Source organism: Etheostoma spectabile, chromosome 8 (assembly GCF_008692095.1).
Source record: "Etheostoma spectabile isolate EspeVRDwgs_2016 chromosome 8, UIUC_Espe_1.0, whole genome shotgun sequence".
In the NCBI taxonomy this organism is placed as follows: Eukaryota; Metazoa; Chordata; class Actinopteri; order Perciformes; family Percidae; genus Etheostoma; species Etheostoma spectabile.
Genome location: NC_045740.1, coordinates 8,294,359 through 8,311,169, shown reverse-complemented (window position 1 = coordinate 8,311,169; position 16,811 = coordinate 8,294,359). Strand labels below are relative to the sequence as shown.

General features: G+C 42.0%; 1 protein-coding gene across 3 annotated transcripts in view; it reads left to right on the top strand.

Moving 5' to 3' along the window:
- scaper (S-phase cyclin A-associated protein in the ER) overlaps positions 1–16,811 on the top strand; it is a 61,295-nt gene that overhangs the window by 43,200 nt on the left and 1,284 nt on the right. For all 3 annotated transcript variants that reach the window (XM_032523502.1, XM_032523504.1, XM_032523503.1), the window contains 6 exons: positions 2,320–2,443; positions 4,033–4,262; positions 5,872–6,027; positions 8,320–8,554; positions 10,129–10,278; positions 15,879–16,070. In XM_032523502.1, coding sequence (XP_032379393.1) covers positions 2,320–2,443; positions 4,033–4,262; positions 5,872–6,027; positions 8,320–8,554; positions 10,129–10,278; positions 15,879–16,070 — 1,087 coding nt within the window. The remainder of the gene's footprint in view (positions 1–2,319; positions 2,444–4,032; positions 4,263–5,871; positions 6,028–8,319; positions 8,555–10,128; positions 10,279–15,878; positions 16,071–16,811) is intronic.

Sequence of the window (16,811 nt, the reverse complement as noted above, 5' to 3'; positions counted from 1 at the left end):
CAGGTGTCATGCTCATCAAGCTCAATTAGGTGGGAGGAAACCAAAGACCGATCACTGTAATGGTTCATTGTACAAGCTGGTGTAAGGGCATAACTCAAACATGCCTTTTGACAGCCTCCTCATTTGTTCAGAGACAACCAAAGACAAGCCTGATTAGCTGTGTTACAAAGCAATTGCATGCTCATTTCATGAGCAGTTGAGTTAGTTGATTGTAAAGCCAGAGGGCCCGATCTGTCTTGACAGAAGTCAAGTGATTTAATTTGAAAATACTTGTCATGTTATAGAGAGAAAATACAACCGTGCTTGGAATTAAAATATTGAAAGCCCAAAAATCACTGGTGTGTAATACTACTTTCCTTTTTGTCCTTTTTTGTAATTAAAGTTATTTTTCTTTGTTTTAAAGCGTAATATAATTATACGTTTTTTGCCATTCGTGAAAATGTTTTAGACAGGAGAAAAGATTTTTTTTTAAGATGATTATATTTTGGGCATGTTAGGCTCTATTGATTCAGAATATTTGCACTGCCTCTCAAGTCTGCTGATCAAAAACTTTGTGAAGGTCAGAATTCAAGGAAGATTACAGCCTTCTTCTTGAAGGAACATTTGAATATCCCATTATAGAGACTATCATGGAAGAAATCCAAGGAGGATTGAAGCTGTTATAAAATAAATGGTGACACTACTGCGTCCTTGGTATACTTTGTAAAATACGTACAACAAACATTTGTCAAGAAAAGAGCACCAAATCTCAGTTGACATAGTTGTAATCTGACTGCTACCATTAACCATGAACTTTATCTGGCCGTTCTGAAACAGCTCTTTGACTGTAATCAAGTCAGTCCTGCCTAGTCATTTTATCTCTGATAGGTCATATGATATCCCTACTATTGTGCACTACTTTACTCAATAGGCACATGATCTTAAATACCATAATAGTGACTCAAAGCACCTAAAGTAACTCCTGTCCTTTTTAAAGGAATGTACATATCAGCTACCACAGCTTGAATTTCATAAGCTGTGTGAAGCATATAATTTTACAACAGTATTTGAGAAAAAGTAGTTGAGTTGTCGTTTTGGTATTTGCATAGAAGCTGATCTTTGTCCCATGTTTGCTGGAGAGTCCTGATGCAGCATGGCTGCACACAGCATAGTTTGGTTGGGATCTCATGTTACCTCACCTCTTGCTCCACACAGACTGCTCAATCAGTGCACTTAACCATTATGGCTTAACTTTTTTCCAGCGTCTTTATGCTTTAATAAAATTACTGTCAATATAGCTGCCATATAGGACATTAACAATTTGCAAAAGGGCTCTGTTATTGTTTTCAGGTGGACTGAAGCAAGCTTTGATGTCAGATTTGGACACTATCCGATCACTCAAAATATAGTGCTTCTCACATTAACACCACATTCCATGTCTGACAGCGTTACTCTGCAATGTCAATAACGATACAGCGAAACGACTGATCCGCCCACTTGAAAATGCAGAGCAACGAATAAAGGAAGTTATTGACAGACTTGGGTCTGCCTCAGCCTAATCTATTTTCCTTTCCTATGCCAGCGTGGTTTGACTGAAAACGCACAGCAGATGTGAAGGTTTCAGTAGATATCAAAATGTTTACCAGTTAAAATAAACATGGCCTACTTTAGGCACTGGAGAGGCAGATTCTTTTCTTCCAGCAAGCAGATAGGACACGCCATTCCGCCAATGGCTAAAATATACAGTTGTCAAAAAATATTAACTGATGAAACGGGGGTGAGGGGGAGTAGTAGTCACAGCAGAACGATTGGTCAGTTATCTGAAGCATTAATCTTCTCTGGGGCTTGTTTTAGAGCAGACATAATACAGAGGCATGTGGACTGCCTCAGCACTGACTGCTGCCTGGCGGCTGTGAGGAGCTGCTGAGAGGAGTAGTTTTATCTCTCCAGCGGAAACGCTGCACCGTCTCAGCCAAGATGGGACTGAGATTGGGCTCAACTCCTGTGAAGGTGGCTGTAGTGAGGGGAGGCTCCCCATAAGTAGCTGATATAAGTGTTTTATTCCTCAAATCAGCTTCCTTACTCACGCTGTCAGTGATATATGCTTTTGACTTGTGAAGACAAACTGCACCCTTAAGGAACCACAAATACAGAAGAGTGTGTTTGGTTTCCTGATGACTGCAGATAGTCTTGTCAGTGCCCGGGGCGAGACATTTACATCCCAGTAGTAGTGTTTCTTTAACGAAACTTAAGGGGAGTTGCAGCCAGCCTTGAGGTGTGTATGTGTTTTTTATTTTTTTTTATTGTGATTGATAACCATTTGTAATCTTTTTGTGTTAGATCCCTCTGTGCCGCTGTAAATACCTACTACCTGGCATGTTCCTGCTGCCCCCTCAACTGCTCCTATGTGCTGTTTAGCAACAAGATAGCGCTCCTCATGGACCTGCTGCTGCATCAGTTAACAGTAAGTATATGCAGCATCTGACGGGGAGCTCATTTTCCATCACGAACAAACTGTTACACAAACGATAGAATCTACATTTGTGTAATATGTTTGTGCCGACAGAATTCTTTCAATTTGTATGAAGTTCAGTAAATGTAAAGGTGATGCTGTATATTTTGAGATACAGAGTATTAAAGAGTATTTCTAACATAGCCACACATACAGTTAGCCTTTTTATTAAGCCTTCCTTGTTGTCTTTACATTCATCTGTTGATATACAATGCTTTGACCGCTGATAAATCCCTGCCTTTTCGATGGTGTCTGTTCCTGCCACAGTGATAATGAAAGACACAAGACACAAACTAGTGAGGATCAAACCGTTGCACAACTTTTTAAAAGATACCTCCCAACTGAGGGAATATGAGAGCGCAGGCAGGCAGGCTGCATTGCGGCGACATGTCGGCCCATATCCTTCAGCACTCTGTAAGAAGGACTGTAAACATCAGCCCACTCCAAACATCTAACCGTGGCGGCTCACTGGGGCCGCCTACACTCCCAACACAGACAGAACAAGGCACAGGCACAGGGTTGTGGTACATACATGAACTCTTCTGGGGCTTCCTTCTCCAGTGAGTGAGTTCCAGTCCAAAGCAGTCATATTTCCTTAGGGCACACAGGGAGAGGTTAGCCTGCATGGTTCAGCTTATATAAAACATATCCCAGCAGCTGCTCTGCTGACTGACATATTCAACAGCACTGCAGCAGACAAACTAACTGTTCTCCACGTGTTCAGTGCAGATTAAGTATTGGGCTCCGAAATTATTCATGCTTCTCCACACCTTGCTCTGATAAGTTGGGATTTTAATTAACTTCAGACAACAAAGTTTAAAGTGTGTGCGTGTGTGTGCGCGTTAGAATAAAGCAGTGGGGGTTGCGCTGCCATATGAGCATGGACCCTTTTAATTAGATTTGTGGAGAATGTCGGTGGATTTACCTATGCTGTCAGCATGCACCCCAACAATTAAAGCAAATGAGAAGGTTTTACCTTTTGAGTTTCTTCTCTCACATAGTAGCACTATATTTTAAACGTGGACCTCTGCTTTGTGTTTCATGAAGTTTGTCTGGAAATACAAATGAGAGAAATGCTCGTCTAACTACACTGTTTCATTTCTTTCCACAGCCTTTTCATTTGGGCTTGCATCTTGTCAACATGTAGCTTATTCTTTACTTATTTACACCATTTTTTGTTATTTTTGTGGCTGAGGAAGTACCTTAAACAGCTACTATGTGCTTTTATTGTGGCTATTACAGAGGACAGGAGGGTAACCTACAACCTTTTGTCCGAGAGCCAGTGAATATGAAACTTACTAAACTGTGTAATGTGCCAACAATCTGGGAAAATGCTTTTTGCTTACAAAAAGGGCATTTAACATTATTGTAGACATTGTTTATGTATGTGTTTATGTATTTAACATTGTTAAATGGTCATTAATGTGCATGCTGAAGGTTAAATAGACCTGTCTTTTGTTGATCTCTCACACTGTCGATGTCGTGTCTAACGGCAGGTAGGCTACCTTTGGTAACACATTTTGTTCTTTCTTTTTTTGCAGTTATATGTTCCAGATGAGGACAAATCTATTTTTGGGCGCAGTGTGAACAAACAAGTCTTTGAGGGTTTGACAACAGGCCTGCTGCAGACCATTGCTACCATCTTGAGGTCCCTGTGGCCGCATATCTCTGAGTCTGGACAAGTTGAAAACACGTGGATTTCCTCCCCAGATGCCAAGGTCAAGAGCTCTGCCACAGAGTCCTTCAACAGTCGCACACAAGACTTGATGAGGTATTTTTCATCCAACGCTCTGTACTACTCTAACTCTTCTTCTCCATCTTCATGGCACCTCTTTTTTTTTTCTCATCTCATGACCCTTTTACCTTCTTTAGTACATGCCTCCTCCACTCCTCTTCACTGGGTTGAGAGTTGGCCAACCTCTGATTTCCTCAACACTGTGCCTTATGTAAAGTATAGGCTGACAAAATGTCAGATCTCTTGGATGTGGTCCAACTGGTGTCTTATTAGAATGGGAGTAGTGTGAGAATGAGGGTGCATTTTGGCATTTTTCCAGCTTGTTCTTTTTCCACACATTTACTGCCACATTTCAAGCAAATTCTGTTTCATGGGGGGGGGGGGGGGGGGGCACAAAGTAGCATAAACAAAGAACACTTCCAATGCTTGGAAAGGTCTACTTGAACCTGGCTTTGGAGCTAGCCATGTGGTTCTGGGCTGTAGGAGTCGGGGCTGTGTTGGAGCAATGTGCGCTGTGAGGAAAGGCAGGCTCGGCCTGATGAAGCTTTGTGGAAGAGTGCCGTCTTTCCACCATCCCTCCCACAAGCCATGATTCATCTGGACGGAGCAGCTTCACAGGCCCACCACTCTCATCCACTGACCCAGTCGTAACCCTGGAGACAGGGGAGGGCCTGAGAAAAATGGTGTCGTCAGACTGGTAATCCCAAGTACGGGCACAAGATTTAGCTCAACTGCCTTGTATAATGTATATGCTAGAGAGGAAGCTTTTACAACACTCTCCTATTATGCAAACCCATATATCACATACAGAGGAGATTACCATTTCCTTTCCCCTCATTACCTGTTTCTCAGTTTGGCTTTCAGTGCTTTTAGTCTCATATCATTGTCATAAATGTTAAGTTCGACCACCAAGCAGGTTGTCAAACAGAGGGCAGGCATTGAACAAAGCAGTCGGTGTGAGGAAAGATCCTTTCAACAGAAGTAAAGCTGTGGAAGAGGATCGAGTCAAAACAATGGGAGTTGGTTCAAGTGTCAAATGACCTGCAGTGGAGGTCGAAAACGGTCATAATCACCTGTTTTAGGAGGACCTCAATGAGTGACAGTTCTAACAAAAAGGCTAGGTGAAATAAGCAAGTCAAGACCGTGATAAGAGGAACCATGTCTTCACATCAGTTACTAGAAAGCCTTGATTGGCAGCTGTAGTGCTCTATAGATTTCTATAAGCTGCTGGTGCCTGAGCTGAGCCCGAAGGTCCAAGCATACTGGAGCTGTAAGAAGACAGCCCCAGGTCAGCAGACTGCCAAGGGCCTAGAGCTGGGCTGGCACAGGGGCCACAACAGCCCTCTAATGACACTATTAGCAGTGATTTGTGGCTGAAAGAGTACAGGGAACATGATCATGAGACCTGTCATTGGCAAAGACAAATTGGAGATATGGCAGTAATAGCAGGGGGTGGATGGCTTAGGTGAGGTATCTGCTTTCAGCTGCAGTGCTGTGGGAGTATGCACAGTAAAGGCCTTTGTTTGCCTGTGTGAGATTAGCTTTTTACAAAGGCAGTCTTCCATAGTTCATTTGTTTTAACATTTTGGAAAATGCTGTTAACGATATGGCATGTTTTTTTTTCTTCTTCTTGTGTTTCTTTCAGCTATGTAGTAAACATGGGTTTGATTCACAAGCTGTACGGGTGCTTCTTGTCGATCCAAGGTCCTGTAGATGAGCACCCTAAGATGTCTGCTTTCCTCCAGCAAGCCTCAGCTCTGCTGCACAGCATGTGTAAGCTGTGTTTTGTCGTAACCGGACGGTGAGCATGTCTCTTCCTCTCTTACGCATCTTAAACTTCTCTGTGATCTCTTGATCTTCCCCTGGATCTTCCTCTGACACACACTCACACAAACAAATACACACACACACACATACCTCTTGCTCTGTGTGTCTAATGACAGAGACTGAGTCACTGTCAGTTCTTTAATGACCCAAGAAACTATGAAGACGGGGCTCAGGTCGTTTTCCCCCAACCAGCTAGCTGGCTAAGCTGTCGTTACTGCCGATAGAGATAGGCATCTACTTGACCCAGCGCTCTGTCACTCACCATAAACCTTAGCCTGCAGCGTGGGGGGAGCCCACCCACGTGTGCTACAGTGACCTCCACTCAGCGAGGTTCACTGGCGCCGCTGACAGAGGTGACGCACACACAGTCACACCAAGGGACATCAGTACCACAATGCCACACTCAATAGGAATAGAATTGCTGACCATGGTAGCAGGGCCACATATGCTTTTTTTGGATGAATTTCAATTGTTATACTGGATCTAACTATCAATTTAGCTAACTGAGTTATATTCCTTAACAACCCCACCTCTTAACGCCATGTTATTGCGTCATTGTTGCTGCAGCACCTTGCCAGCTGCAAGGTGCTGCAGCAACAATGACCAGCTGCTTCACGCCAGCACAGTAGAAGGCCGCTTAAGCAGGACTGCATGTTTGTCACTGAATATCTGTGAGAAAACATAGTGTCAGACTTTGCAGGTTAAATGAGACCAGTGTTATGACCAGTACAGCAGCTAGTGAGCTACGTCCTGCCAAGAATCATATTTAAGAATGCTCAGTGGGCTTGTAGAATATTTTGGCCATGCCAGTTGCTGTGTCAGGGGATTATAATGGCATTGGGAGGCTGTGTTCTTGCCTAGCAGCATATTTCACACAGAGCCTGTTGGCTAACATCAAGTATCAGCATGCACTGTAGGTTTCATCCAGAGGTCACACACCCTCCATTCTACATGGCTGCAAATCATAGCTGGTGCTGCTGTGGTAGTCTTAAGTTGTCTGCCTGTGCTAGCCGAGGATTCTGCGATGCAACTGAAAATAATTAACAGTATTCCATTTCATTCCGTTTCATTTTCTTGGTTCATTTTTTTATGTCAAATAATACTGTAATGTTGAGTGTGTGGTCCAGTTGACCCTGCAGACACTGATATGATTCAAAAATACTGTTTAACTTATTTCAAGTTGTGTGTTACAAATGTTATAGTTATAAAGTTAATAATTAATAGAAATAGTTAATTTTCTATGATTGGATTCTCCACCTGAATGCCTATCTTTTGAAGCTCCTAGCATAAAAATTTGCTTTAAAAAAAAAAACTGAAACCAGACTCGAGCCTTTTCACCATACTGTCAAGCGTTATCCCTGGCTTTGTTGTTAAATGTGATGTTCAATGAAAGGATAATGTTACCGATCCCTTCAACCAACAAGGTGGCATCTTGTTGAAACCAAACATACCTGTCCCCTTGAATCCTCTCTGATTAAATGTGACAGAGCACTCAGCACTTTCTCAGACGGCTCAATGCAATCCGCCAGCTTGAAGTCGCTGCCACTTCACGTCCTTGCATCACCATGTTAAATGTAGCTGGAGTGGGAGCGGAAGAGACAATCTTGAATCTTGAAGGTCCCACTCTTCAGCAGCACCCAAACTGGCTGGCGGTGAATTTAACTAGTTAAGTCAATAAGTGAAACGGATTGGAAGCTCTTTGCACACAAAGACTGGAAATCTGTTATTCCATAGATAAAACAGAAGCACACAAATAGAAGATGGGCCTAAGGGATCAGCTGTGATCCAACATGCAACACATTTTAAACTTGGTGCTCTTCCATTTGCAGCAGTCAGTTAGGTCAGGAAATGCAGCAGCACTAAAAGAGTAGTATCTCTTATCTGAAGGGAAAGTCATCTCTGGGGTGGCCTCTAGCTCACCCAGTGAGAGCGGTCGCCCCATGTTGGCTGAGTCCTGCAGCGGCCCGGGTTCGAAGCCGACCTGCGGCCGTTGCTGCGTGTCAACCCCCCATCTTTCTGCCTCACTTTAATAAAGGAAAAAAGCCCCCAAAAAATCTTTAAAAAACAGTCTTCTCTAAGCCTTTGTCGAGTTAATAGATCTATCTATTTGCTGTGTGTGACGTCCCAAGACTGGGGACACACTCATGACAGTTTTGATTGTTTTTTTCAACTCAATGGCAACATAAAGACTGCTACGCAGTGTTTCCTAGTATCGTATCTTTCATTTATTTTTTTAGCACAAACCTTCCCTTCTCTTCCTGTCCAGTGCTCCCAGTATATTTGACAATAAACGCCAGGACCCGACTGGACTGACGGCCCTGCTGCAGTCCACAGACTTGGTGGGAGTGGTGCACACTCTGTATTGCATCCTGCTGCACAGTTTTTCGCCAGAGTCTTCTTCCCAAAGTCAGGAACCCTACAGCCCCGGGGTCATCCAGGTGGCTTTGCAAGGCATCCGCTTCCTCAACAATTTTGCCCTGCTTGACCTATCCGCCTTCCAGGTATTATCTAAAATATATTCTGTTTTCACAAATAAAAGATTCCTTAAAGATCTACCAGATGTTGCTATTGGTGACAAAAAGTTTGACATACTTTTTTTCTTTACAGTTCAGCATCTGATGTTTGTTTGAGCATGTATTCTGTATTGTAGATAAATTATCATAGAATGACATTTACAGGTCATTGTTTGTAGAGTCCTTCTACAAAGCTGGTAACTAATTGGTATTTGAATAAACAGTAGAGTTATTTAAATGACTTGTCTCTTATCACATATGGTATAAAGATGCCTACAAATATATTTAAATGACGCTACCTGGATTTAATAAATTTTGTATACATGATCAGATTGATGCTAGTTCCTTTGGTTAAGAGCCATTAGAAGAGGAGCTAATCTCCTCAGGACAAAGCTGACCTGTGGACATAAACACCGGTGCCCTCTGACCCCAGGTCAGTTGTTGGGGTCGAATAAAGCCTGGTCGGTCAGCAGTTAGGATGGAGCACAAGTGATTATCACTGTATGCAGGGCTGTACATTACCCACCCTGAGGAGGAGAGGGCGACAGCTTCACTGTGCTAAGTCACTATATAGACAGAAAGGCACGAGAGCAAGCGAGAATGCTGTTAATTATTTTAATGTCTTGTGGTCATTACTTTGAAGCAGCTTCCTCTCACTGACCCGCTACATTCAGCCAACTCAAAACAGCTGGAAATAAAAGCATTTCACTGCTGGAGTTTTATGAACATTTTAAATAATGTTTCTTTTTTTTTTGGCCTGGGGGGTTGTAATCACCTTGTGTTTCACATTACCTGCACAGCACGGGCTAATATGTGGGTGGATGATCAGAATTTAGGCCGTAAATGCTCTCTGCTGCCGCCTCAGCTCCTAATAATTTTTAAAGAGGAATTTCAAAAGGGTTCAATGCAATATAAATAACTGGGTTTTACAGTGGTTTCATTTTGGCATAATATGCAGCAACAAATCTGTAATCTTCAAAAAGTAATGTGAAAGAAGTTCACATTCAAACCAAATATTTCTTTTGGTCAATGCTCTGCAGTTTTCCATTTCAATCTGAGAGTCGAGGTTTTTTTTTTGGTTTTTTTTATTAAAAAAATGTTTATTTAACTTCAATTTGTTTTTGTTTCATTTGACAGCTACTTACATGGTTCCGTGAGTTTAATATGTTGCCTGCATGCATAGGTAATGATTCCTGAAAACAGCCGTTAGCTTCTCAGGTATTGCATTTATGGATGTTACAATGCTAACACACCCAAACTTCCTGGGGAATAGTGATGATCTTATGGTGCTTTGTCACACTGACATGTTTAATAAATACTGTCTGTGAGCTGCTCCTAGCATCTCATTTCTGTGCGGGATTTGGGCGTTTTATGGTGGGACCCCGTTTGAGTTGCTTGTACTCTTACGCCATGTATGTTCCCACCAGCAAAACATATGGTCATTCATTACTTTGTACTGTTGTTGTATCTAGCTTTTTGTATTCCCAATTAAAGACAATTTATGCTATTTTGATTTAATTTACTGTAAAACATACCAACATGTCTTGTCTGTGATCTGTCAGTCTGTTCTAGGAGCTGAGGGCCTGTCTCTAGCTTTCCGACACATTGTCAGCTCACTGCTCTGGTACTGTACCCAGCATTCCTCTGAAGAACTGCTGCAAGAAGTGATCATCTGTGTGGGATACTTTACTGTTAACCACCCGGACAACCAGGTAAACCAGTTTGACCCTGCGCTGACTGCACAGAAATTAATCAATACTTTTTTATCGATTTGGTTGTTTAATTAATTAGTATATAAGATCTTATGTTATGACAAATTCCTGTCTTAATTACCAAGTGGTGTTTTTTATTTGTTAGGGCAACAGTAAAAAACAATAATAGATATTCAATAAAAAACTTGAGTGTTTTCACTTAATATGTGACTGCATATATGTTTTCATATTTTGTCTAAGAAATGCGCCATTTAATGTCCATTGTAATTTCCCATAACTCAATCAGTTGTCTACAATTTGCGTGTTTTATCTGATCAACAGTCTCAAAACCTAAAGACATTCAGTTTCCTATCATGTATGGAAAATACGATCGTCAAATAGTTGCCTATAAATTTTTTATCCACCAAGTAATACATTAATCTACATATTGTTTCAGCCCTACTTTTAACTGCTAAAATTGTAATGATACATTTTGAGTCAATCTGCTAATCCTTTTCATTGTTTAAGCACATGTTACATTTAATGCTTTCAGTTGTGAAAGGATGTCTGCTGAGTTAGACGAGCTCCTAATATCATCTTACTATTGTTCTGTTCATGTATTATTTGTTAGAATAAGGGTGTAGTTTTTTAATTGCAACAAAAAGCATCTGTTCAAAGATTAATGACTTGGCACCTTCCTGCTTTTGGTGTGTGTCGTCTATTGTACCACAGAGTGACCCATTGTTCCTTCCTGATAAAGCAGAGCAGTGTGCTGGCCCGGTGTACAGACTACTTAGGGGGCTCTGTGGAAGTAAGCATGATGTGATGGAGCAGACCTGGCTGCTGTGTAATTGGCTGTCATCCATGGCCCATCTACCGGCCCCCTGATTAGCCAAGCTACAGTTGGCTGGGCTTTGATTATGTTGAGCCTGACCCACACAGGCAGCAGGCACAGCTTCAGCCTCAAACCTCTGATATGTAATTTATGTCTGCACGACCACAGTCAACTAATTATTTCTAATTTCTAATTCTAAAATCTGATTCTAATTTTACCAGATTTAGAACATGTTGCTAATTAGATGCAAAATCTGTCATTCCTCCGCAACCTAGGGACTGCCAATAAGAGTGAAAAAGCAAAAAAAAAAAAAATCATCCCCTTACCTTGCTTACAGTTTAAAGATTTGTTTAAAAAAATATATATATATGTCGTATTTAAGTATATATTGTTGGGAAACAAGATCCCACTCAACCTCCACAAAGAGTTGATCTTTACCAGTGGTCCAGTTCCTGGAACGCGTCCGTTCAGTTCCGCACCAGGATGGATGGCGTTAAGGAGAATATTTAGAGCAGCTTGAGCTTTTCTCAAGCTAATGTAAGCATTGGCAGAACACAAAAGCGGCACGACCCAAGGCCTGTGCAGTTGTGTAGACTGTTGATTCACTGTCAGCACACTAGCTTTTGTTATATATATATATATATATATATATATATATATATATATATATATATATATGTATATATATGTGTATATATATAATATATATATGTGTATATATATGTGTATATGTATGCGCTCTAGAAATAAGGTTGCTCATAAAAAGCTGAACTTTGAAGCAGCACCATACGTACTGATGTATTCCCTCTGCTCTAGGGGCATGAATAATTCACTGTGTCACACAAAAAGCCATTTGGGAGAGTGACATATGTAGGCTTGTGTGTTTTTGAAGTGTGTCTATGCTTGTGGGGGCCAGCGAGCCATGTAGCCATATGTTCATTGTCTGTTTGGTGCGTCCGTTGAGACCTTTTTGACAAAGAAAAGCAGAACAAATGACACCTATTTCAACTGACATGTAACTGTACTTCGTTTTTCCCTGAAGAGATATGTGCCGATAATCTTCTTCTCTTTGAATACAGTGATTCATTTGTGAATCATCCATGGTGATGATCTGTTGAATCTTTGAGCTGTGTAATTGTAAACTGTTGACATGTTAACCCTCCCTATTCCTGTTTGCTTTTTAGAAAGACACAAGCAATTTAAGAGTGTGGAAATCTTAAGAAAACTTTGCATTTTTTTTCAGCACATGGAAAATTGCCACACGTAAGCAGAGTGAACTACACACAAATGCACACACATACACACAGAAGCAGGTCTAATTTCAAGTAGCATATGGACGTTTTAGGAATGTAATGGGATCGTATTCCCTGCAATGGCTCCTGAGATTACCTTACTCCTCTGTCCTTATATTTCTTAAACTGTTCTTTATACCTGTAAGCATCACATGAGTTATGCATCACCTTCAGACTGCACATCCCACACACATCTCCAGAGCTCAGCCTTATCTGTGGGGTCATTCCTCTTCTTCCCATTCTCTACAAGGGCGTTTCCTTTGCCCCGCAGGCCCAAGCAAAGCTTTAGGCCTGTAATTCCTGTTAACTTGATGTTGAAACGCTCCCTTCAGCAGCCTATTACAACCAAGACAACCAAGCCCTCGCTGCCTGCAGGGTAAGTGCAGCTCGTGCAGACCATAGGGAGCCAGCACTGGGGAATGCACACTCTGTATCACCCAGCAGAGTAAACAGAGGCAGAGTAACACAGACAGACACACTCTCCACTGACTGGCAGAAGAGCTTGGTAGATGATTTACACTCTGCTTCAAGGGTGAGCGCAGGTCCAACTGATTTTAAGTGAAGCTGAGGACATTTTTATCCCTGCAAACCTTTCAGTGAGGAGTTTCCATTTGTCTGTTACACTGTTGTCAGGTTAGTTTCAGAGCAGGATTATCAGCAGTAAAGATCTGGGAAGGAATGACAGCGTCCGCTCATAGAGATAAATAAAGAGTTATTAGGCTTCATTGTGTAAACAGCAGTTTTTTTTTATGGGATTTAAAAACAACTGACGATTGCCTTAAAAGTCAAGTTTGAGCGTCTATGTCGGTGTCTGCAGCAGTAGCATCCACTTGTACAAAGGTCATTCACACAGCGTCCTGTGCACGTCTCAATTAGCCATTGTAAAGGTTGTAAAGAGGCTCAAAACAATTATTTGACTGACTTTGTTTTGTGGTGCATGCTGTGTGGCTTCCCTTATCAGTAAGATATCAGATATATGGCCCTGCTCTGGTTCTTTCTGAGGTGTTCAAGCTGTCTAGTCGCTACAGTGAATGCAGAATCTTCTACACATTCAAGATTGTCATTTATCTTCTGTCACATGTATGATTTAGATTTGTGTAGTAAGACCTCAATAATATTTCTTTGCCTCATCCAGCAGTGTTGCAGCCTCATGCGTACAGGCTAATCATGCTAGTTGAGATTTATGCTTTGATGCACGGCTGAATGATGGCCGCCTTTCCTCTTTCCTCCTCTTCTTAAATCTGCTTTAACTTTGGTTTCTGCTACGACACTGGGTTTTCCCAAGAATTTGTTTGCGTTTCAGAACATTAACTTTACACACCCTTTGTTGTCATTGTGGACAGTGAGGAAGTTATGTAATGGAGGCGTCATAAAACTCGGCACTGTTTGAAAATGCCAGGTTTCTGAACTTAAGAAGGAACAGAGCAGCCAAGACACTTGAGTTTTTACTGGCTCTGCGTTATACGCGAGCCAGATGCATGGGTTCAGATGCTCATTGTTAGTTTTATGATGTCAGGCTTTGAGCTGCAGATACTTCAGCTGAGCTGGGAGAGGTAACTCTACAGCATAATCTTTAGTTGGAAACCATTTCAGGCACTGGTGTTGCTCTTCACCTGGTAGAGGCGTGGAAAATTGGCAGGGGACTTGGTTTCTATGTAACCTCCATACTCTTGCTGCCACCAGGTTTTGTTTTATGTCTTTCTCCGTCAGGCACTTGAGGGTCGACAATTTGTTTAGGCAGCTGAAGATGGAACTGTGCATAGTGGAGGATTATGAGATCGCTGGGTGATTTGTGGGTTGGATCTTCTCAGAGCCCCAGCTCAAACATCCAACACTTTCTAGGGCGTTAAATTATGATACCTAAACCATACATATTCTGGTTTGAAACTAAGAATAAATAGATTCTTTAGATTTTGCAGAATCATGGTTTCCCCCAATACCAGTTTGTCTTTGGGCAGTGTTGTAACTGACAAGATAAATATGATGTTATAGGATTTAGTGGAAGGTAGCATAAAAAAGCTAAAACTGCATGCACATGTAAAAGCTCTCCTTTTGAAAACAACCAGAGCTTGTCTTTTTTTTTTTTTTTTTTCTTCTTCCTCCGTCAGTGGATGAATTTGTCCGAGTCCCACATTCCTTTGTGAAATGCACTTAATGAGTCAGTAAAACTGTGGGGATTTTGTTCTTCCACTGTTAAACACATATTCACAGCACGGCCTACATCTTTGTAATGTATTTTGGTGTACTCACTGTATTCCTTAATTCAATACTGCACGCAGAAAAACACATCAGAGCAGAAATTGTTTTCTCAGCTTCAAAAATAAACACTTTCACATCAGGTTGACAAATTCAGTGCTCTTCGCATTTTAAGTACTTGTAATACATTAAAGTTCAGATTGTTTGACCTGTCCATGTGGATCCTGTAAACAAATGATGATAGGAAATGGCACTGTTTTGTGTCCCTTTGAACGCTGCTGTAGAGGGCAGCTCTGAGAAGCTTCACCTTGAACTGATAAAAGCGATAAATTATTGCCTTGTTTATCCCGCTGCTCAAACTTGGAGTGCATTATCAAAGGAGAAGCCAATGGAAGAGTATTTTAGAGTGTATTTTTAAAATGTTGTAAATCTGGTGAATTTATGTCACCATGACTTGGGGACCTGGCCTTGCCCTTTTGGTTTCCATTGGCATTGAGCCTCCAGTCCCATGGTCTGTACCTGTAAAGTGCAGTGCTTTTTTTCAGCCGGGATTTAGCATGCCGACCCCCCTGGCTCTCAGAGGGCTCCTCATGGTCTTCACAGGCTCAGGGGAGATGACCAGAGCATTAGGCCGGGACCCCTTCCTTTGCACCAGTCCCCTTTTCTAATCAAATGAGGCTGGGAGTGATTTGGTTTTAATACTGGTGGCCCGGATGTGATGGTGTGGGGTTGACGGGCTGTGATGGAGAGCAGGATGTCGGTAGGGTGAAAATAACATTAATGGTATTGCTCATTTCTTAAAGTGGGGGGGGGCACACTGTTGGCGGGGTCCTGCTCACCCTGCCTTTCAACCGCCACCCCACCCCTTCATTCCCCCTGTTGCACTATGAATGCCCTCTCAACCTGAGCTTCACTCCCACAGAGCAGTAACAAGCTTTTGCACTGATTCTGAGCTTCAGTGTTTCTCAAAAAGCTTTACACACAACTTGAAAGTGAAGTTTTAACTGCTGATAATGACATCAGTTCACATTTCCTTCTTATGTTACAACAGCTCTGCTATTGCCGTTGGTACCAAGGAAGAACAAAACATCCCATCATTGTGTTTTATAGCCCATAATTGCGTGGTGGGAGGCTGAGCCCCCCAGGTCTCCTCCTAATGGCTGTTTGTGTGTTTTTTTTTAGTGGCAGATTTACATGTGGGAGGGACACAGGGAGTTGATTTACAACCAGCAGTGCCACTGACTGGCGGGCCGGCTGACTGGCTTAGTGACTGACTTGCCCTGCTCCCTGTGTTCCAGGTGATAGTGCAGTCTGGCCGCCAGCCCAGCGTGCTGCAGAAACTGTGTCAGCTGCCCTTCCAGTACTTCAGCCACCCGCGCCTCGTCAGAGTGCTCTTCCCCTCCCTCATCTCGGCCTGCTACAACAACTCCCAAAACAAGGTCATCCTGCAGCAGGAGATGAGCTGTGTTCTGCTGGCTACATTCATTCAGGTAAATACAGGAACATGGTCACACATGCAGTATGTGAATGCACTAAACAATGTTTGGGAGTGGATCATAAAAAAATCAGGTTATAAAAAGCCCAATGTGGAATATAAATTTTAAAAAATATACTTATAATCAAAATCATCCTCTTTGGGTAGAGCGTTTCATACCTTTTAAATAAAATATCCAAACATGATACATTTCTTTCACATCAGAAGGAAACCTCTTTGCATCGGCTGATTAGCAGTTGCTCATCTGGGCCCCGGTGAATCTGTAACAGGCAAGCTTTTACAAAGATGAATAGCTTCCTTCACAGTGGATTTACCTGCCCCTGATTCAACTCCCAGTAAACAGCTTGTCACCTTCATCTTCCTCTGACCACCCGCCTCTCACCACTCTGCAACCACCACTGTTTAGACACTGATTAACTTCATTCAAGGGGAGACAAGCTATTGTCATTTCTTTCAAACAAAGCAATAATGCATGGTGTCTTGCCCCGCTGCCCTCATTGTTGAGTTAACCTCAACAACATTCCTCAGAGTGAAAAACTTTGATTCAGGTGATCCGTAATCACCCCTTTATACTGAAAACATTTAGTTTTGATAGGTAAATTACATTGAGATGTAGTAGCAGTTTTACATTTTGCTTCCTAATTTATGTTTTGTTTTGGCTGGAAGCTTTAATTAATGTTTGATGAGACAGATGAAATTGTACACACACAACTACTAGTACGTGCAGTATACAGTT